Genomic DNA, 23,975 nt, shown 5'->3' with positions numbered 1-23,975 from the left:
GTCAGCGCGCGACATCACTGGTGCGATGACGTTACTTCTGGGTGATGTCATTGCACCGCCGACATCGGGGGAGGTTCCCAACACTGGTCCAATGTGGGATGGCAGGTTGAAAACTTCCAGGGCGGGAGAATCCCCACCTGTCCTGGGGGGGTGGCAGCCCTATGATGCAGGGAGATTTCCAAGGTTATGTGTGTGAGAACCCTGGAACTTCACACCCTCCCTGAATCATATTCCCTGCAGATGCAAACTTGATGCACCACAAAGAATGATCCTAATGGCAGAGTTCTTCTAACCCAACATATTTAGTTTTTCATTGCGAAGTTAATGTCAGGATGTTTGCTGCGAGCAATCCTTTTTGTGTACACCAAAGTCCTGGGAATCCATCTGAAGACTGCACGTTTGTATCCATTTAAAGGCAGTGATTGTCAGGGGCTGGCACAATTTGTGTAACAGAAGAGGAGCTTTTCCATCTGAATAGTTCTTTGAGAAGATTTTATGGAAAGAGGAAGAGGATATGTTTGGATTTTGACTAAAGGGACCAAAATTGTTAGGCTCATTCCTCACTGCACACATTGCAGCGTCTGCGGTCATTAATTTTCTTTCTTTCCGCCCCCCCTTGCCCCTTTAATTTTCAGGATCATCAAATATGGTTACCGGGGAAACCAAAAGTTTCTTCAGCTTTGCAAAATCAGTAAGTTCAAGCCTCTTGTGGCTCTCCTTAAGTGGTGGTTATGCATCTGTTTCCTGCTATTTCTCATTTTCCTACAATTCCCCTTTTCACAGCTTGATTGAGATTTTGTAATCTGAGTAGTTAACCAGACAAGAGGTGCATGAAGACACTCCCTTAAAAAAAAATGAAAAACAGCTGTGGAGGGATGCCAGTGTGAACTGAGAAACAGCTGGAGGGGCACTGCTTAAACTCATTCCCATCTGGATACAAGTAGCCATTTCTATTCCTTCCTATGAATAGGCAAGAAGCTTAGGAGAAATGATTTGGGGGGGAAAGGATATGTTTGCATACATCCTGCCAGCGTTTCTCTGTTCAGAATCACAATGCAATCCTTCATAAAGCTGTATCCTTTTAAGCCCAGGGACCTAAATGGACATAGAAGAGTGTAGCTCTGCTCAGGATTTCTCTGTCATGCCCCTCTTATTATTGTTGTTATTATTTATTAAATTTGTGAATTCCCCAATCCCTGCTACTGCAGGGCTCTGAGCGATATATAACAAGATAAAAGCATCAAATCATAAAACAGAATGTATAAATAGAGCTAATACAACAAGTCTAAAAAGTCAGATGGCAAATTGTAATATTATTTCCCATTCCGGACTGCTGACCTCCTCTCAGGTAGGAAGGAAGAGGAACAAAGTAAGTTTGGAGAGTAAGGGAGGGTGCCAGCCAGTTTGAAAACCATCACTGCCCTCAACCAAAAGCCTGGCAGAACATCTCCGCATTACAGACCCTGCAGAATTGCATAAGGTTCTGCAGGGCCCTGATGGTATTGGGCAGAGACCTCCACCAGATGGGGAGGACAGCCATCTGTCTTTGGGGCCAAGGACCAGCAGCAGATTACCACTCAATTAGCACAATGCTTTCCCAAGGACATACCAGAAGAGACAGTAAGGCCTGAAATGTCAACACCAAAGCCTTGTTCTTGACCTGGTACCCCACTGGAAGCCAGTGCAGCTGGCGCAGCACAGGTTGGATATGTGATGTTATTGACGTTCCTGTCAAGACTTACGCTGCCGCGTTCTAGTTCAGCTGGAGCTTCTGGGTCAGTCTCAAGGGCAGGCCAGCATAAAGCGAGTTACATTAGTCTAGCCTGGAGGTGACCATTGCATGAATTACCATGGCTAGATCCGGGCATGACAGGAAAGGGGCAAATTGCCAAGCTTTGCTCTCATAGCAAAACTTTTCAAGGTTTGCCCATGTAGCATCAAGTTTCACTCTTGTTTTCCTCCATTAAATTTTCTTTCCCAATGCCAGTGATTGATTACATCACATCGTATTAGGAATGAAAGGCACAAACATTATTAAGCTTGCCTTGGGTTGGTTTATTTCTTGCAGAATTGCAACAAAAATGGATAAGGGACGCTTTTTTGTGACAGCTGGTTATAGTGTGACAAATATTATCTATTCTAGATCCAGAGCTGTCAAAGTGTGAGGCACATCAGCCATTAAAAGGGAAGGCTTTGGCCATTCAAGGCCTGAAGCTAGATTTTGATGAAATATTAAACTAGAGGAAAGATCAATCAGGATCTAAATAAGCAGAAGGTTTAGGCTGTAGAAACAGCAAGAGATCTGACAGAGTCTGTAATGATTGATTTTCATTATTTAACTTTTATTTATCATCCATAAGGAGTGAAGCACATCTTGATTTTAAGCCTTTAAAGTTTTAGCCAACTCCTACTGTGGAGCAGATATTGCACTTAAAAAACCAGCACCCACCAGAAATACAGCAAGCCATTAAGGAGGGAAAAACTCATTAACAAAAAGTAGGAAAATTCATTGAATTGTTCATAAAAATGTAAATTGCTTTTTATCCTAATCTAATTAAACTATTAAAAATCAAGTTATCAAATATGCCTTTTTTCAATTAAAAATAATTGGGCCTTTTTGCAAGTGCTAGCTGCTTCTCTTGCAAAGATGCCTTTGGGCTAAAGTAGGCAGTCTTAATTACACTGGAAATGATAAAAAAATTTAGTGAGTTAAGAGCTTGTATTGGTGTGAATTCAGCTGAAGACCTTTTTGAAAAGCAATCTACACGACTGGCCAGCAATGTTTTCATTAGTTAATAAAAAAAAATGAGACTCCCTGTTTTGAAACCAACAGGGTGAGTCTCTCAGACAAATTTAGATGGCTCATCTGACTGAAGGAGTGGATATTTAGAAGAGGAGGAGATGATATTGGATTTCTATCCCTCCCTATACTCTGAATCTCAGTCTCAGAGTAGTCACACTCTACTTTACCTTCCCTGCCCACAACAGATACCCTGTGAGGTGGGTGGGGCTGAGAAAGCTCTCACAGAAGCTGCCCTTTCAAAGACAACTCCTGTGAGAGCTATGACTGACCCAAGGCCACTCCAGCAGCTGCAAGTGAAGGAGTGGGGGATCAAACCCAGTTCTTCCAGATAAGAGTTTGTGCACTTAACAACTACACCAAACGTTGTATTTCTCCCATGCAGTCCAGGGAACTGAGCAAAGGAAGCTCTGGCTTTTTCCTTCCTGGTAGAAGGGAATGTCTGGTATGCTTTAAGTTTTCAAATGAGTGTGATTTACTTGGTTAGAGGGTGGGATTTAGACATGAGAGATCCAGGCTCAAATCCCTGTTCATAAGGCACCTTCCTGGGTGACTCTTGTTTTCTCTCTCAGGTTCATAGTTGGGGTAAAACTGAGGACAGCATGTATGCTGGTCTAAATGCCAGGGAGGAGGGACAAGTCAAAAATGTAATCAGTACAATAAAAGAACCCAGAATGACAATAAAAAGCAGGCAAATCAGAATACACAGAATGAAATTCATTCCCTTGGTATCCTCCCCCTGGCAATATTCACCTTGGGGTTTTATAGCCTCCAGCTGAAGCACCTGGGGTTAGGCTTGCCATTTGCCCACCTGCAGCAGGTAAACCTCCACCCTTGGCCCCAATCCCCCACCCTTGACAAGTTCAGCAGCAGAAGAATGTCCTCCATAGGAATGCTTTAGGACACAAACACTGAGAACTTGTATGTGCTTGGAGGTGCTGGCTCATACAAATGTCACTTATGTGTTTTCTCAATCGGCTACAGTTCCACAAGCAGTGACCTTGTCTGCTATTATCTAGTGGAGCAAACCACTCTACTTTCGTTCCTCAACAGCAACTGAAAGAGAATGAGAAAAGTATTCCTGTGTCATTAAAGATCACACTGTGGCAACCTTTCTAGAAGAGATTGTGTGAAAGTATGTCTAACTTCCAAAGGCATCAAGGTTGCAATAGCACCTTTTGCTAAGAACCTGTGTGCACAGGAAGGTTGTGGCTCAGTGACAGAGCACCTGCTTTTCATGCAGGACGTCCCATGTTCAATCTATGGAACTGCCAAAGATTAATGCATCTCATGTAGTTAAATGCTGGGAAAAGATTTCTCTCCACCAAAGACCCTGGAGAGACAAATCATTGCTCATCAAAATAGACATTACTGAGCTAAATGGGTCAATGGATGATCTGATGGTATAAAGCACATTCATTTTTTCAGCCTCAACATTCATATATTCAACGTCAGTCTATTCATTCAGTGAGACTGTATTTAAGAGCATAAGAGGAGCCCTATTGGATGAGGTCATTCAGTCCAGTATCCTGTTTCCTGTTCATCAGTAAAAAATCCTTCCTGCAATTCCCAAGGTCTTTGGACCTAGATGTTCCATTTTGTTACGATAACTAACAGCTATTGATAGATTCATCCTCCATGAATTTTCTTCTTGTGCCAGAGAATTCAGTAAGCTACTTATATGTTGTTCAATTAAGCGCTTTTCCTTGTTTGCCATGAACATATTACCAATCAGATAGATCCATCTGATTGGTAATGACTGGTAGGCAGCCATTTTGGTCTGAAGCAGTAGAATAAAGTTTGAGTTCAGTGGCACCTTTAAGACCAACAAAGTTTTATTCACGGTATGAGCTTTTGTGTGCATGTGCACATGAAAGCTCATACCTTGAATAAGACTTTGTTGGTCTTAAAGGTGCCACTGACTGGAGTCAAACATTGTATTACCAGTCTGTTTACTAGGGTGATTTCAAGTTCCAGTACTGCGAGAAAGAGATGAGGAAAATCCTCTGCATCTACTTTCTGCACACCATAAATCATGATTATGTTCCTTTTCAGTCATTATTTTTTTCTTAACTAAAATTCTCCAAACACTATAGTCTTTGTCCTGTAATGGTAGGCCTTTTCCAACTCTGTGATGCCATTTTTGTGATAGGGCAGCCAAAATTGTATGTAATGCACTGAACACAGTCATACCATTGACAAAGGCATTGTGATAATTGGTGTTTAATTTGCATTCACTTTATAGTAATCTGTAACATGAAACTTGCCTTTGTCAATATTGCCATACACCAGGTTGTCTTTGTTGAGCAAACTCGCCATAACTCTAAGACCCCTTCCCTGCTTAGGTACAGCCTGATCAAAGCCCATTGGGAGACAGACGGACATAGCACTATTGTTCTTTTACACCTGTATTCTTCCCTTCACGTTTACTAACGTTGTACAACTCAGCTGATCAACTCAGCTGATTTATTGCAACCCCATAGGGGTTTTAAGGCAAGAAATGTTCAGAAGTGGTTTGCCATTGTCTGCCTCTGTGTAAAGCCCCTGATATTCCTTGGAGGTCACCTATCCAAATCCAGAGCAAACCCTGCTTAGCTTTTAAGAACCGATGAGATTGGGCTAGCCAAGGCTGCGTAGGCCAAGGCACATCATACATGACCTTATGCATTTTTACTTTGTTACCTTTGTTGTTGTTCGTCTCTAGTGGTGGCAAGTGGAGAAAGTCAACCCAATCAAGCTATATGAAGAGAACAAAGTCATGGCGGGATTTTCACTCTTAAACCTGCTTTTCAAACAAGGCCGAAGTGGCCTGATTCAAAATATAATGGACAAACTCATAACACTGTACAACGAGAGGAAGATCAAGCCGCGGGTTGATTCATTATGGGCACTGGAAGAGGTAAGAGGATCTTCTTTTCTCCTTGACTCCATACTTTGATACATAAGCATCTCTGAATCAATTATTCATCCAAATAACATAACCCAATAACTGATATTTATATATTTGCAATTGTGGTGAATAATACAGATGACCAGACATGGGTGAAACCTGGAGAGATTCTGTTTTGAGGTTCTCTTATTGGAGGCAAGCCATGAATTTCCATAGAAAAGACTGCTGAGAGTTTGAATTTTAATACTCTGGTTGTATGTCGTTTAATTTGGTGTTATATCCTTACTGAAGGGCTTTGGATGTTAGCATTTGTGTGTGCCGGTTCTCAGTTGCAACACATCATGGGTGTTGTTAGCTTTTGAGTTGCACAGACATTCAGTTGGTCTTGTGTGTGTTTCTCTCGAGAGAAGGAAGATGGTTTGGAGTGAAAGGCTTAACATACTGCAAGACTGCAGATGGTTTTGTGCAAAAAGTTAAATGTACAATGAGAATACAGATGTTGCATCTAGCATGAGAATACACTGCCAAAAGGTTGATGCATTGCAAGAAAATATTTGTGTGGGGGGGCATTATTATTATTACCCTTAGACATTGCCAGAAATGTGCACATAAGGAGGAAATAACCAGCCTCTGTTTTAGCGAGCTTTCAGTCTAAACTATAGCATTCTAGACAGCAGATGGAAAAGATGGAGGGTCCTGGAAGAAGCAATGATAACAAGGGGTGAATATAAGAAAATAAAGTTGTCTATATCTAGGGTTTTTTTCCACTTGGAATTCATTGCCAAAAAAAGTAGGGATGTTCCCTAGTTTAGACAGTGGCCCAAAGGGGACTAGCTAAATTCATGGAAGCTATTGATAGCTGTTAGCTATCATGGCTTAATGGAACCTCCATGTTTAGAGTCATTGTACCTTTTTCTATATCACTTGCTGGGATGGCAGGGATAGATTTTGCCTTCTCTGCTCTGCTTCTGGAAGTATCTTGTTGGCCATGATGGGAAACAGGTAGGGATGTACATCTGGAAAATGGTATTTGGATTTTAGGAAGGAATAAATATTGGTATTAGGAGTATTTGGGTCCCCCTGATTCAATTTATGGATTTGAGTTTGGGAATTTTGGGGGGATTCCAGAATTATTCAGGTTCTACCATTCCTTATGAGGGACTCTTCTTGGGTGCCTGGAGAGGCTGTTTTTTCAACCAAATGACACCAGAATTGCAGGGCTCCTAATGCTCCCTATTGCTCCTGTCCATTAAAGATCCCTCAAATTTTCAACTGAATGGAATCCAGCTCTACAAATCCTGAATAAGAAGCCCCCTGGCCATTCTACTTGTCTCCATTGTTCCCTGTGGGGAAAAAGCATTCCATACTTTCTCCAGAGCAAAGCCAATAGACAAACGTACAAAAACAAGCAACCATTGGTCAAAAGCCTCCAATGCAAATAGAACCAACAAGCCCAACAACAATGTCAAGCCAGAGAATCCCAGACCCACCCCAGCCCAATGTGGCAAGCACAACACAATCAGTGACAAACTAGAAAATCCAACTTAAGCAAGGGACACTGTTGCAAAACCAACACAACCAATGTCAAAGCATGGAATTGAAGCCAAACCAACTTGTCAAGCCCATACCAACACAGCCAGGCAGACCTGGCAAGACACTGAAGCAGACATACAGTAAGATTGGGGGTGGGGGGGGACAGGCCTGGGAACCCTAAAATGCTTGCCCTGAATACTCTTTTTTTATTCCTGAGTATTTTCAGTATTTTTCAGGAAATGATAGCCAGTATTTTAGAATCCCAAATTCCATTTTGACTGACCAGGATATACCAAAAAATATACCAGTTAGGCATTCCTTGGGTATATTTTCAGCCCAGAAAGATCTGGGTGCACATCCCTAGAAACAGTATTCTGAGCCATCAGAATGCTGATTGAGAAGAAGTTTTCTTACAATCTTATCTAGATGAGGAATGGAGCCATAAGCTTTAATACAAAAGGTGGGGGTTAAATATAGGAACTGAGGGAAAGAGAGCAGATGGCATTGTGTAGGAATTTCTAACAAGGAGGATAGAAATAGTGAAGAGAAAGAGACAACATAATGGTCATTCATGTAAGCAGGAGTAGCACAGGGGGTTATTAAAAGAGCATGGCAAATTTCAGAATGGTTGCTAGAATTTTTAGCCTAAATTTAGAAGAAACAGACATGTAACCCTAGACGTGAACTCAAAGTAGTTGAGATGTTAGCAACAAGAATTTCCATTTGGTTTTAGATAGAACTGTTGAGCAGGCTGACCTTCTGACATCCCGGAGCATGGGAAGTCCATTATTGCTTTAATCACCATTCCTCCAAGTAGCTCTCCCATGGCTTTTATCTTCCATGCGTGCTGTTACCCTTCCTGGCCCTGTCTTTATGTTCCATAACCCCAGTTCTACAGTAGCATATTCTATATTAACTACGTTGTGTTTTTGGCAAAATAAAGGTAACTTATTGGTGTCCAGCTGAGAATTGGGGGGGGGGGGGGAATCTCCATTTTCTAAATGCGTCAAATCATACTGGGAATCCCCGAGCAGTATTCTTTCTTTTGTTTGGTAACATTTTGTTTAACATTTGGCAGTATTTGGCTGTCATTCTGACATTACTCTAAGAAGTCGGCAAATACAAGCTGTTCAGGACTCCAGCCTTGCTTGTTCGACAAGCCTGCTTGCTATTTGTGATCTAGTAGAAAATTTGCAAAGCATATTACAGCTTGGAGTTAACAGGAATATGAGGCTCCTGCAGTTTTGGGGAGGATTTGTTCAGTGTCCTTTGCACTCAAATCCCATTTTCACATTTGCTTGTTTAGAACTGTGGCTAGGAAAACACTAAGCTCTTAGGAATACATTGGTTGGATGGACTGGCATTATTTGCACTATGCTTTTCCAATAAGTTGGCCGAGGTGGTGTAGAAAAATCAACTGCACACTGTGCTAATAAAATCAATACTTAAAAACAGAAAGTAAAAAGAGAAAAAGTAATACATGAAGATGCCTCATGCTGAATCGGACCATTGGTCCTTCAAGGTCAGCCTTATCCTTTCAGGAAAGCAGCAGCTCTCCAGAATTTCAGGTTCAGGACTTTCTATCATGTGCTTCCCAAGCCTTCGAACTGGAGATGTCAGGGTCTGAACCCTCTACATGCAAAGCTTGATGGTGCTTTCCCACCAAGCCATGGCTTCCTCCCAACAATGAAGCAAGGACAGAATTAAAAGATGAAAGTTTTGGTGAACAAAAAGTTCTGAAAAGGCAAGGAGTAAAGAGCCCTGTGGCACAGAGTGGTAAAGCTCTGCTCACAACCTGAGTTCGATCATGGCAGAAGCTGGGTTCAGGTAGCTGGCTCAAGGTTGACTCAGCCTTCCATCCTTCTGAGATCAGTAAAATGAGTACCCAGCTTGCTGGGGGTGAACTGTAGATGACTGGGGAAGGCAATGGCAAACCACCCCGTAAAAAGTCTGCCATGAAAACGTCGTGATGTTTTTTATTTATTTATTTATTTCGTTTTATATCCCACCCTACCCCACCGAAGTGGGCTCAGGGCGGCTGTGATGTCACTCCACGCTCAGAAACGACTGGTGCTTGCACAGGGGAACTACCTTTACCTTTTTAAAAAAATCATTACATACTTTTTAGGGGAGACCATTCCATAGTGTGGAGCCACTATGGTACTACCCCATCTTGCTTTGGAAATGGATGGGATACAAAGATTTACAGGTGACCTAGGCATGAGGAAGCAGTGATGGAATGTGCTGTCAACAGGGCTTTTTTTGTATCAGGAACTCCTTTGCATATTAGGCCACACACTCCTGAGGTAGTCAGTCCTCCTGGAGCTTACAGTAGGCCTTGTACTAAGAGCCCTGTAAGATCTTGGAGGATTGGCTATATCCAGGGTGAGTGGCCTAATATGCAAAGGAGTCCCTGCTACAAAAAAAGCCCAGGCTGACAAGTCGCAGCTGACTTATGGTGACCCCATAGGGTGAGAGACAAACAAAAGCGGTTTGCCATTGCCTGCAGAGGAACCTCATTTTGTAGGGTTGCCAATCTCCAAGTAAAAAGGTAAAGGTAGTTGTTTCTGACTCTGGGGTGACGTCGCATCATGACATTTTCTCGGCAGACATTTTTACAGGGTGGTTTGCCATTGCCTTCCTCAGTCATCTATACTTCACCCCCCCCCCCCCAAGCTGGGTACTCATTTTACCGACCTCAGAAGGATGGAAGGCTGAGTCAACCTTGAGCTGGCTACCTGAACACATCTTCTGCCGGGATCGAACTCAGGTCATGAGCAGAGAGCTCAGACTGCAATACTGCCGCTTTACCACTCTGTGCCACAGGGCTCTTAATCTCCAAGTTGGGCCTGGGAATATCCAGGAATTACAACTGATCTCTAGGCTACAGAGATCAGCTCCCCTGGAGAAAATGGCTGCTTTAGAGGATGGACTGTAGGGGATCACATCCCTGTTGAGCTTTCCTGTGCTCCACCCCAAGAATCCCAACCCAAAACTGGCATCCCAATAGTTCAGTAACTAATTAATACTATATTGGATGCAAGTCTTCTGCTGATGGAAGGACTCCTTCTTCCAGTCTATAATTCCTCAAAGATCTAACCGTACATGTTTTGCACTTTAATTCAGTATCTCTTTCACGTCACCGTAACCATAGCGAAAGCCTGACAGCATTATCCGAACTGGTTTGCAAACAGATGTAGTGATTATTCTGTGACTCTAATGCAGGAAGTCTGGTTTATTTGACAGTGATGAAATACGCCGTTGCTTGCAGGTGGGGGCTTCAGAACCCACTGCAAGATATGGGGTTGAAGCCCCTCTGAATTTTGTGCAGTGGGCAGCTTTTTGCAGCAGACACAGCTGCTGTGGATTGCTTCAGATCATGGCACTGACAAAGATGTGTGCAGTTTGAGTGATGCCCCAACTAAACTGGAAGATGGGACCAGAATACCAATGAACCTGTTACTTTCGGAATAATAATGGCTGTCTCCAGGTCACTGCTAATTGTTTTCTGTCTTTGATTTTTGATTCATCTCTACTATTCCTTCCCTCACTGTTCATCACTCTGCAATAATGGCTTAGTATACCATTTGGTGATCTGCAGACCTTTAAGAAGATAAATCGGGGAGACCAGATTAGCAGATGGGACAAATGACAAAAAAACTGACAAGGAAAACATAAACAGCATCTTTCATGTTGTTTCCAATCTGCTGTGTCCAAAACATAAATCCATTAGGATAGGAAGGCCTACAACAGTGTTTCCAAAACCCGTGTCACTGCATATTTTACAGTTATATCCCCTCAGAAAAGATCCTGAAGCTGTGTTAAGCAGGGCATGAATATGCCAGCTCTGGGTTGGGAAATACCTGGAAATTTGGGGGTGGAGTTTGGGGAGGGTGGTTTGGGGAGGGGAGAGACCTCAGCAGGGTGTAATGCCAGAGAGTCCACCCTCAAGCCATTTTCTCCAGGAAAATTAATCTTGTTCATCTGGAGATCAATTATAATTGTGGGAGATCTCCAGGTGCCACCTGGATATTGGCAACCCTACTGCCATCCCATGTGAGTTGTCCCCAACATGTGATTGTCAGATATACTGCTTTCAAACATGGAGGTTCGGTGGCTGATATTCATAAACCTATGCTGGGTGCATTTGTGTGGTCATCACTTTTAATTTAGCTCCATTACATGCCTTATGAGTAATGAACCTGCCTGTATATTTAGGATCTAGGGACCAACACTAAATAGATCTACTCAGGATCCCATTCAAGTCTACTCAGCAGAGTTTACTCCCAAGAATGTGTTCTTAGGATTGTGCTGCTAAACTTAAAGCTAAATTTCTCTGACTTGAGGGCATCTATGATTTAATGATCTTCTACTGTGTTCCTGTGTAGCTGTGGTTTTATTCCCTGAACTCAAAAGCTCCAGCTTCTGTACTGGGGTTGCCAACTCCAGGTTGGGAAAGTCCTGGAAGTGGAGCCTGGGAAGGATAAGGTTTGGGGAAGGAAGAGAGCTCAGTGGGATATAATGTCACAAGAATCCACTCTCCAAAGCAGCCGTTTTCTCCAGGGGAACTTGATCTGTATCATCTAAAGACCAGTTGTAGTTCCAGATCTCCAGGTCCCACATGGTGGCTGTGAAGCCTACAGTGTTTATCCTTTTCTCATAGGGAATGTGCTTCAGTAACTTAAATAGATTGCTCTTTCTGATACCTTTCTCAGCCTCTACTGGATCTTGCTCAAGGCAAGGAAAGGAAAGGTCCCCTATGCAAGGACCAGTCGTTTCTGACTCTGGGGTGATATTGCTTTCACGATGTTTTCACGGCAGACTTTTTATGGGGTGTTTTGTCATTGCCTTTCCCAGTCATCTACACTTTCCCCCCCAGCAAGCTGGGTACTCATTTTACCAACCTCAGAAGGATGGAAGACTGAGTCTACCTTGAGCCGGCTACCTGAAAACCCAGCTTCTATTGGGAATCAGGTCGTGAGCAGAGCTTAGGACCGCAGTACTGCAGCTTTAACACTCTGTGCCATGGGGTTCTTGTGCTCAAGGCAAAGAACAGTTCAAATTTATTTCATAGCTCTTTTTGCTTTGTTAGTACAATGTTGGGGGCGCTGCAGTTTTTTGCCACCACCCCTGCTCACACCACAGTCCTCACCATGACCTTGCTTTACTCTCTGTCATCTCCCCTTCCTCACTTCACTGGCCAAAAACAGAAGCAGAACTGTTCTCCATATGTGACCTGATTGTGTGACATATATGAATGACATGACAATAAAGGTTGATCCTAAAACTGGTCTTTGGCTGGTCATAGGACCAGAACAGAAAATCATGACAGGGTTGTCTTCTGGGGCTGGTTTTAATTATTTTTTAGGCCAGCCACTTCTCTTCCTGGACAGGCATAAAGAAATGTTAAAAACAGACTCAGTGCCAACCTCCCCCACCCCCAAAATCTCATAATATCTGCCTGTGAGAGTGTTGATATGTTGGCACCTTGGAGTAGGGTTACCAGCTCTGGACCAGGAAATATCTGGAGATTTGAGGGGGTGGAGCCTGGGGAAGGTGGGGTTTGTGGAATAGAGGGACCTCGGAGGGACAGGAGTCACCATAGAGTTCACCTTCTAAAGCAGCAAGCGGAACTGATCTTTTATCAGTTGTAATTCTGGGAGATCTTTAACCATCACCTGTAGAGTGGCAACCTTATCTTGGAGATGCTTTCCAGAAAGGGAAATGACAGAGCTGCAAATAATATGACTGCAAAGCACTGATTTGTGCCAGGGCACCAAAACATCACACATGGAGCTCTTGAGGGCAACACACACTGAGCTCTTGAATTTACATTTTTTAGACTGGTGCTCTGTCTTTCTTGCCTTTGGGGCAAGACAGTACAGCGTGAAGCTTCCATGACCACCCATTTGGCCCTTCCCCTCCCAGACACATCCTTGCTCCCTCCCTACTTCCTTCACATACACACGTCTCCTCCTAGGCTATCTCCTACTCCCTTCACTGAAATATGACTCCCTCTTTTGCTTGGTTTACGGTATTTCTTCTATATCCTGCACTAGTGTTTTATTTTTGAGAATAATACAAGAAACTCATAACAGGAAGGATCCATGTATGCTCAGCATGTATAGAAGGTTCCAGATTTAGCTTCTGGAACCACCATTTAAAAGGAGCTAATGTACCACTTCCTGCCTGTGGTCTTGGAATGTATCTGTCAACTGGAGTACAAAATACTAAACTAGATGGACATGTGGTTCCTATAATGATGGGGGCGGGGGAAGAGAATGTCCCTGTCTAGTAGTTACTGATCCCACTGCTGATTCCTTCCTTCCTTCCTTCCTTCCTTCCTTCCTTCCTTCCTTCCTTCCTTCCTTCCTTCCTTCCTTCCTTCCTTCCTTTATTCATTCATCCCTTTTCCCTCAAAGACATCCAAGATGGTTTACAACATTAACAAATACAATGGAAGAAACATTCAATTTAAACAAAACAAACAGAAAATAACCATCTTTTCTTTTCCTTTTGTACCCTTAAAAGCTCATTGATTGAGCGGCCACAAACATTTATTTCTTATTTATTTTTGATGCGAGGGCTAAAAGGACTGAGATAAATTTTGTGAAAATAACCACCTATAACTTGGGCCTTGACTCTTATGGTCCATCTCACTGAGTGGCAGAAGCCACAGGCTGAGAGGCCAAGATAACTTTGGTTGTTGTGCTTCAGACAGTTCAGGAGTGCTTCTGGCTCCACCCAAGTTTTTTCCTGCAGACCGCTGCGCAGCGCCCCTCCCCTCCAGCTCCCTTGGGAAATTGTGTGCACAAAGCACACTTGGCATGATGACATCAAAAGTGACATCATCAAGTAGGCCAAGAACAGGGAAAACTGATGGTTCCATATTTCGTTTCTGCAAGGAGCGCAGTACACAAGCCCCACCCCCACCCCCCACTCAGGCTTCTTGCTTTGCAGGAAGCCTGATTGGAGCAGGGAGAGTCGACACTTGCATATTGCGCTCCTTACAAGGAGCATGGTACACAAGCCCATGTCCGGCTTGTCAGGTGAGAGAGGGGGCGCCCTAGGCAACTGCCTACCCCACTTAGTCCCACGCACAGCTCTGCCTGGAGACAGGAAGAGCAGAAAGAAAACACAGTGTTTCATCTGGCATGAGATATGTCCTCCTACTATGCCCTCCCAGCTGGCAAGTGGAACTAAACTTTGTGATTCTAGTTGTTATTATTGCATTGCGTATTGGATTTCTAATGCTGTTTGATTACCCTGATTTACATCATATCAGGACTTTTTTTGTAGCAGGAACTCCTTTGCATATTAGGCCACACACACCCCTGATGTAGCCAATCCTCCAAGAGCTTACAGGGCTACATCAGGGGTGTGTGGCCTAATATGCAAAGGAGTTCCTGCTACAAAAAAAAAAGCCCTGCATCATATAATTACTATGAATTTCTGGGGGAAAGGCAGATTGTAAATAAAATTCAAAACAAAAGCAAAAAGAAAGAAAAGCATCTGGGAAACAGATGGAAATCAGTCTTTTCATTGATTGAAATATGAAGAATCATGCCCATTTACAATTGCTGTGCTAGAGTTTATGCTAACACGGTATCGGTTGCTCCATCGTGATAAAGTTCATATTTCAAAGTGAATGTTAAAAATAGAAAAGCAATTAATTGCAAGATTTCTTTTCCAAGGTGAAGCCCCCCTCCTCTTGCCGCTGAACTAATGAAATGTGCTCTTCCATCACCCTAGTGATTCCCATGACAACCTTAACTTTTGTCAAGCAAATTAATATCTTGGGGGGGCGGGGAGGCTGGAGATATTGACCCATTGGCATTCTGCAATGGTATTTGTCTCCCCAAGCCTAACATTCTGCTTGTTTTGATGCCTCTGTTAAGTTAGTGTCAATGATCAGATGCACTGATATGTTTAGAAGGTAGATCAGCACTGTTTCTCTCTGTGCCCCTGCACAAAATTGTGTCTTGTAATGAAGTAAGCCTCATGCAGTCGTGGCGGGGGGGGGGGGGGGCGGGAATCAAGCTAACAGAAGGCTGGAAATGCAACAGGCCTATCAATTTGGCATTTTTCAGCAGAGCCTCAGTGTGGAGATAATAGAAGAGCTAAACCAAGACAATGAGCCTGTAAATAAGAGAACCAGAAGTCATTGACAAAGATGAATCATCTTAGCATTTCCGTGCAGGGCAAATTGTTCTTTAGATACCGACAAAGTCGGAAGCAGTGCCAATGCATTCTGCTTAGAGCTTCAGCAGCAATTAGCAATAATGAGCTTCAATTCTAAATAAATGAAAACAGACTTAGAGGGAGAAAGTCCAATCTAAACAGTTTGGCAAAAGATGCTTCCCCGAAGACACAGAGCCAAATGGTCATTAACTCGGTTTACAGCAAGGGATTGCCCTAACGAAAGAAGGGGAGTACGGTGAGGTCCAAGCATCCCACTTCCCCTGAAATGGCCTATTGCCAAGCCTCATTCCCAATGATTTCTACACAATTCGGATTGGATGTGCTGCTGAAAACTGGGGTAGGACAATCAAAAGAATCACATTTTGCTTTGGGGTCCTCTGGTTGGTGACCCACCCCAGTGTACACACTTTGAGGTACTGCCTATTTTATTTTGTAGGAGATCCTAAAGAATGGGACATTTTTCTTTTATTCTACACCAAGTACTATATTATTATTTTAAGACCTGGAAGGGGGGAATGTTTTAATCCCCTTCTTCTCATTGGATCTTAAGTCACCATCATTTTTCCCCATATGTGTAAAGAGAATAGATATACATTTTTTTTGCCAAAAACCTTCCATACATTATATCATAATTAAAGGAATTTGCCAGCTTTTCCACATAATCTCACCCAGTTCCCCTCTTCACTGCAAGCTCTGTAGCTTTTCTGTGCCTTGGTCCCAGGATTTCCAGCATAGACTTTTTGGAAGTTAATAATCACCCCTCATCCTTCGTTCACCAGCAGGAAAGCGAGTAGGATCCAACCCTAACACAGTAATATGTTATAATATTACTGAATCAACACTGAATCAAACAACTTATTCTCAGAGCAGCCTACTTCACATGATTGTTGCCCAGCTAAAATGGAGAAGAGGAGAATGCTGTAAGCCACCTTGGGTTCCCATTGGGGAGAAAGGCAAGGTATAAATGAAATCAACCAATCAATCAGTAGGTAGAAAATGCTGCCTGTCAGGAACATGAGCTGAGCCAGTGAGTGTTCCTTATTGCTGTTAGCCAAGATGATGGCCCCATTTTGTCTCCTTCCAGCCAGACAGTCATCCAAGCTATTTCTCTGCCTGGTTCATTGGACAAAAAGAGGATGAAAGGAGCAAATGAGCTGCATGTTGATTATATTTGCAAATTTAAAAAAAAAAGCACAATTAGCCAGCATGGTGTAGCAGTCAGAGTGTCAACAGAGGATCAGCTAGGATCTTGGGAGACCAAGGTTTGAATCATCACTTGGCCATGGAAGCTTGCTGAGTGACCTTAGGTCAGTCAGTCTCACATTCTCATCCCAACCTACCTCATGAGGTAGTTCTTGCAAGGATACAATGGAAGAGGGGAGAACCATGTTATAAGCTATGTTTGGTCCCCATTTGGGAGAAATATCTCAATAACTATATAATAGACCCTATTCTTCCATTGATGTCAGTGGCCCAGGGAATGAAATGCTGGGGAAACCAAAGTATCAAAATTTACTTCTAGTCCTGAGATTGCATTTGCACTGACCAATGGTTTTGGAAGACAAAGGATCTTAATACATAATATCCTTTTCACTGCTTTTTCAAAACATTCCTTTTGACCCAGGCTTTTAAATCTTTTTTTAGCAGTGCCATGGCCTGCTTCTGACCTGAAAACTGTTATTATTAATATTTTCTTAGGCTGCTGAATGCTTTTCAGTACTATTTGATGCCTTGGCTTGTTCTGAATGGCTTTGGCTTGTGTTAGTCATAAGCCCCACAAAGCACAACTCTGGAGTTGCAGCATATGCGTTTTCAAAATAAATGCCAAATACGTAGACAACTTTGCCCCACGAAAGCAGTCAAATGATGTGACTTTGATAACAACCAACACTAGAAAGAGCAGATACAAATGTTTGACAATGCAAGTCGGCACCGAACAGAAATGAGGTGACCTGGAATTGCAGTCTCAGATACATTCTCATTAGATGCCTGCAAGTTTCAAAACATCCAGAGTAATAGATTGTGACAAGTTCCACATGTACAGATATCATTATTGGCCTGACAAGGGCAAAAACTCAGGCTCCTGTTGTAGATGGCTGCTGGTTATTTTTATTGGAATTCTGTTTGAAAATGGAGCAGAGAGCAAGTGGAAAACCTGCTGACACTGGCTGGGATATTGGATGCAGAACAGCAAAAGTATAAAAAGGGTCTAACAGCAGTTCTCATATGGGGATCTGAGGACCTTTGGTGATTCACAAGAGAGTCCAAGGACAGCACGAGCCCTTTGAAAGGTCAACGGGTAAACTTGGCCATCTGACTAATATGAAACCAGAGTCCTCTCCCTTTAAGTTTTTAAAAACTCACCAGTGTCATGAATGTAATGATGTCACTTCCAGGCAAAACCCAGAAACTACATTGGTAGCTGTAGAAATCACCAGAAACTTTTATTGCTTTACTATATGATAAAAGCCATAGTGCTTCTGGCACTTCCTAGGACTACTACCTTCATTTTCGGGTTCCTCACACTCACAACACCCTGTGCACAACATGTCCCCTGGAAACCCTAGGCTGAATCTGTTTACCTCAGGAGGGGATCAAATTAGTTTCCTCCTCTTTTGAGAGGTGAGAGCTCACAGGGCTGCCACTGCCTATGAATCCACAGATGCCACTGCCTGAGGTCTCTTCAGCTCAATCATCACAAAATGTGTAGATGGCTCACAGTGGAACAATAGCTAAAAACTCTGATTATCTGAGTGGCAACCAAGTAGTTACAGTTCTAACTCAGACACTGTAGTTATTTGTTGTATAAAACTGAACCAATTTTCATGCCATTTTCCAGTACACCACTCTACAAACATGGACAATAGTCTCCAACAGTTTGCAACTAAATGCCTTCCCACCTGTTCAGCTGGCTTCTAGCTTGAAATTGTAAATCCAAAAGAAATTTCTTGTTCCCTCATGCAGAAATCCTTCCCATCCAAAGTCTGAGATTGATTAGAACTGGCATTAGGGCCTTTTGAGTTGTGGCCCTAGAGGATCAGCTACCCTGTATGGCATGACCTTGTAGGCTGTGTACCAACTGCATACACAGTTCACTGAAGCTTGTTTTTAAAGTGTAGCTGATAAGAATCTTACCATATGGTTTAGAGAACATGGGAAAATGGAGATCTCCATGCGGCATAAGTGACTTGCCAATGAAAGGGGGCTTTATAGAATGTGTTACAGGGCTTCCATACTCTAATGAGCATAGAGAAGCTGATGTGTTCTATAAAGTGGCTTAATTTTGCTTTGGCCTTCACCTCTTTCACAGTATACATATAGTTCATGAAACGCAGTGTGTTAACTGTTGGTTTTCTTTGTGACTTATCATACCAGCCAAAAGAGTAGCAGCAGAGAAACTCAAAAAGAAAGCAGGGCTTTTTTATAGCAGGAACTCCTTTGCATATTAGGCCACACAACCCTGATGTAGCCAATTTTCCAAGAGCTTACAGGGCTTTTAGTACAGAGCCTTCTGTAAGCTCCAAGAGAATTGGCTACATCAGGGGGTGTGACCTAATACACAAAGGAGTTCCTGCTACAGAAAAAGCTCTGTAAGAAAGTACAGTATCTTCACATGGAACTGTAAATTAGGATAACTTGGGGAGGGGGGTACTTACTTTGCTTATTGAAGTCATCTGGAAGTAATTGCAGTGCATAATAGACTATTTGATGTTACATTGGCCCGTATTGCAGCTCATGAAAGAACTGCAGTTCCATGAGGACTAGAAACATACTTTTTTTTCCCTTTCAGAAATGAAAATCTGAATTCTGTGATTATGGCCGCATCTGCAACACTCCTCACTCAAAACCATATCCTATACTCAGCAACACAGCTATGGCCATACTGCAGGGGTGGCCAACGGTAGCTCTCCAGATGTTTTTGCCTACACCTCCCATCAGGCCCAGCCATTGGCCATGCTGGCTGGGACTGATGGGAGTTGTAGGCAAAAAACATCTGGAGAGCTACTTTTGGCCACCCCTGCCATACTGATTTCCAAAGCCCACTTTGTAAAAGGCAAGCAGCTTCCATTGATTTAGAACCAGAAGATGTTGTCTTCTGCCTGATGCTGCTGAATTACAATTGGATACCACCATCCTGATGCTGAATAGGGGAGATTAAGGCCTTTTTAGATTTCTGATCAGAGCCCAGAGCACTGGCAAGACTTCTCGGATGTGGTTGTCAGGGTCCTCAAATGTGTCTGCAGTAGCCAAGGCAAGGTTATGCTGCCAGCTGCACAAGCAACAATGAGTTGCTGCCTGTTCACAGCACATCACAACTAGGGACTGGTGTGTCAGGCTTGCAGAGGTTACTGAATGGAAGTCTCCTAAGCAGCGAGGCTCAATTAGTCTTTATATGCTACACTTTCAGGCTGGCTCAGTGATGCAAAACTAGTACCTTTGCATGCGTGGAAGGATTTGTGTTGGAAAAGCAGAAACAGTTTAGAAGCAGCCTTTGGGTTTTGTTTGTTGTTTTTTTCTTAATCAGCCCTGCTGGCTCCTATGACGATGAAGCGAAGCTTTGGAACAGCAGCACTTGCCACCACCAAAGCAATTAGATTTTCAACATTGGAGAAATGATCCCATGTTTACATGCAGCAGTAGTGAATATATCAGTGCACATCAGGCTTTGATGACTCCCAGATAGAATACTGTGGATGACACCAAGTCCACAGTCTTGACTGTAATACAACAAGAGCACATAGTCCCAGGTTCCATTCTCTGTGTTTCCATTTTAAAACCTCCAAGTAGCTGGTGTTGGGAAAAACCTCCCAGAGGTCTTGGAGAGCTGCTGCCACTCTGAGTAAACAATACTGGTCAGGCCACACATGAAGCTGGATTTTTTTGAATCAGACCAACGGTTGGTCAGGATTGTCTATGAAGGGCTGTCATATTGAGGATGGCACAGTATCTTCACACGGTCTTTGTGAAGTTGCTTTCTGTTGCCCCAGAAGTTTGGGCCAGAATCAGTGGGTTGAAATTAAATCAAAAGAGTTTTTGGCTAAACATTAGAAAGAATTACCTGACAGAGCGGTTCCTCAGTGGAACAGACTTCCTGAGGGCGAGGGAGCTCTCCTTCTTTGGAGGCTTTTAAACAGGGGCTAGAAGGACATCAATGCTGATTCTGTGAACTTAGGGAGATCATGAGAGGGAAGGCAGGAAGGGCTGCATCAGTGCTTAGTCCTTGTGGCCCTTTCTTATACGCCCATGGAAATGCTGTTCACCACTTTGGGGTCAGGCAGCAATTTTTCTCTAGGCCAGTTTTGCCAGGGATCCTGGAGGGGGTTTTTTTTGGCGGGGGGGGGGGAGTTGTCATTTTTTGGGTGTGAAGCAGGTGTTACTGGGGTGTGGGGGGAGGTATTTGTGAGTTTCCTGCATTGTGCTGGGAACTGGACTAGATGACCTTAGAGATCCCTTCCAACTCTATGATCCTATACTCTGATCAGCAGCGGCTAAGATTTTAGGTAGAGGTCCTCCACAGCATCTACTACCTGATCTTTTATAACTGGAGGTGCTGGGGAGAGAGCCTGAGACCTTCTGCATGGAAAGCAGAAGCTCTGCTATTGAGCCAAAGTGCCACACTAGCTTTCACATCATGAGAGACAACTCACGTGGCTCTGTTTACTGTCTCATTTTCAATTTGCCAGTTATAATTCGGCCCCAATCAACTGGAATGGAAGACTTCTAGTTCTACCCTCTACGTGTCACAACTAATGCATAATCCCCTGGAGTTTCTTTCTTTCTTTCTTTCTTTCTTTCTTTCTTTCTTTCTTTCTTTCTTTCTTTCTTTCTTTCTTTCTTTCCTTCTTTCTTCCTTCCTCTTTCTCTCTCTCTCTAACCTACAGGTCTTGAGTAGTAACAATCAATCCCATCTAAAAATAATAAAGTATGATCCTCTGGAGTATATGTAATCCATAGAGTTTCCAGTCAATGAGAGGCTGAAGATGTGAGAGAGATGAGGGTGAGAAGATGAGGAACCATATCAAGTGTCAGGATTGAGACAGATATTCAGATCAGAGCCAAACTAGACATGATGGTGTCCCCTAATCCACCCTGAGAATGACTCCACCGTATTATGAGTGAAACTCTCTCTGCCACAGTAGCTCAATCCTGATTGGGGCTGTGATGGGGAGAGGAGGAGCACATATTCTCCCTCCCTGGACACCATTTTTTAAAAGTCCAAATGCCTGGGGTTTCAGCTCTTGAAAACATAGAAGGACATCCCTCCCATGTCATCATCCAGATCAGATAAGGGCCCTGCAGCTTTTGTAAACAGAGGGACTTTCATCCCAAAAATGGCAGAGATGTGTCTGTAGTGGACTCAGGGATGCTGTCATGTCTAGAGTAGCTCACAGAGAAATAGGGGTTGGATTAGGAATGGGAATACTGAGGAATATGAATCCCTAATCTGTGTTAGGTGGTTTACTATATTTTAGAAAGCCTATAGGTTAGGGATGGGTGAAAGGATCAATGGATAATCTTGAGACATTGCTTGAGATACCTTACCTTCAGGATTTGAGTCAAGGAGTGACCAGACTGAGGAATGTAGGGACTCAATAGATAAGTTCCACATTTTGATATCTCTGTCAGTGTGAGGTAGGCCAATAGGGAAGAGATCAGGGATCCCACTGTTTAGTGAGCCTTACTCCATCTCTCTCACCTGGAGAAACCATCTGTCAGTCCTATAACCTTTGCGGTGGGTGGGACATTGTAATGATTCTTAAGAGAATAACTGTGAAACCGTTTTCCACTTTTATGCTTTGCTTGTCAACCAAAATAAGCTGCTTAACCCTTCTATGGAAGAGACAACTCATTGTGTTGCTCAAATAAGGGGGTCCATGTGAATCAAATAAAAGAGGAGAAGGGGAAAGTAAAAACCGTCCTCTAAAACCTGGGTTGCCATCCATAGGCCCATAGAAAATTTCAGCCTTCTTAATAGCTAGATTTAGCTTGATTGACCACTTGCCAACACATGTTGATTGTACACTTACCTCTGGTAGCCAGTTTTTGAGGGCTGTGACAGATACAGAGATTGTTACAGAAACCTGCTCGTCACATGGGGTTACTGTCTGGCTGCTAAGCATTGATCAGCACAGGAGCTGTCCACAGAATCCACAGGGGCAGTCAACAGCTTGAAGGCTGCAGGTTAGCAGTGGAGCTGTCCAGGCAGAGGTCTCAAGAAAGACCTTGTCTCTTGGATCAGGAAATGCTAGACTTCTACTGCTAGACATAATAGTGCCTGGTTGCCTTGCCTCTCTTGTTAAGTGGGCCCTGATCCTGAAAAGCTCAGAACTTACTTCCCACTCTCATCCTGTACAACAGAATCCCACAGATGGCCAGGCACATGCTCCGTCTTCTGACTCAGGCTTTTGCTTGATGTTTTGGTCTTTTCGTTCTTGGGGTCTAAAGGGGATTGCAGGGGTACGAGCAGAAGTCCATAGAATGCTCCCAATTTTCTGCCTCATTTCCCTGGATCAAGCTTCTTTCTGGGTGGTCAATGAGAACATAAGAGAGGCCATGTTGGATCAGGCCAATGGCCCACCCAGTCCAACATTCTGTGTCACACAATGGCCAAAAAACCAGGTGCCATCAGGAAGTCCGTCAGTGGTGCCAGGGCATTAGAAGCCCTCCCACTGTGCCCCCCTCAAGCACCAAGAATACAGAGCATCACTGCCCCAGACAGAGAGTTCCAATGATAAGCTGTGGCTAATAAGCACTGATAGACCTCTGCTCCATATGCTTATCCATGAAATGAGGCTTCCCTTTGGCAGTTGTGGCCTTTGGTTATAGCAGGGACTATATTGAGATTCCACTCTAGTACTGATCCTGGATGAGTCCTTCTTGCAAAATCATTTTCTTGAGAGTAATATCACTCTCTGTTTCTAACAGTCTGACTTTTAGTGGGAGAATATTGATTCTGTGAATTTAGGCAGATTGTGAGAGGGAGGGCAGGAAGGGAGTGCTTGGCTCTCGTGGCCCTTTCTTACATGCCCAAAGTAATGCCAACTGCCTCTCTGGGATCAGGAAGGAATTTTCCTTCAGGCCAGATTGGTCCAGGGATCCTGGAGGATTTTTGACTTCCACTTGGTATAAAGCAGGGGTCACTGGGGAGTGGGGGGATAGCTGTGAATTCCTTGCACTGTGCTGGGGATTGAATTGGATGACCCTTGAGGTCCCTTGCAGCTCTTTTCTACATTTCTAATGTTCATAACCAAGAATTTCTATACAAAATATTGACAAAAGATCAATGGTACAAGTGAAGCTCCCAAGGCTACCATGTTATATCCTCCAGTACTGATGGTAGCAAGTGCCATCAAGTCACAGCCGACTTTTGGCTTTCCTACTAACATTGTAAAACTCTGGATGGGACAATATTTCATTTTAAAGCTATGCTGTATATATCTTATATCTTTAAAAAAAATTATACACTGGAATACTGCTGTCACAATCAAAATGCTTGAGGCAGTTTCCAGCAAAGAGCAATAAAAACCCAACAGCAGCAGCCATAAAAAT

At 43.3% G+C, this 23,975-nt stretch overlaps 1 protein-coding gene across 1 annotated transcript in view; it reads left to right on the top strand.

The window, feature by feature from the left end:
* Positions 1-23,975, top strand: part of VAT1L (vesicle amine transport 1 like) — a 119,423-nt gene that overhangs the window by 61,587 nt on the left and 33,861 nt on the right. Inside the window, exons 6-7 of the mRNA XM_060254431.1 lie at positions 636-691; positions 5,505-5,699. Of these exons, the coding sequence (XP_060110414.1) occupies positions 636-691; positions 5,505-5,699 (251 nt within the window). The remainder of the gene's footprint in view (positions 1-635; positions 692-5,504; positions 5,700-23,975) is intronic.

This window comes from Heteronotia binoei, chromosome 14 (genome assembly GCF_032191835.1).
Source record: "Heteronotia binoei isolate CCM8104 ecotype False Entrance Well chromosome 14, APGP_CSIRO_Hbin_v1, whole genome shotgun sequence".
NCBI lineage: Eukaryota > Metazoa > Chordata > Lepidosauria > Squamata > Gekkonidae > Heteronotia > Heteronotia binoei.
The sequence above is the reverse complement of the archived record's forward strand: the minus strand, read 5'-3'. Positions and strand labels throughout refer to the sequence as shown.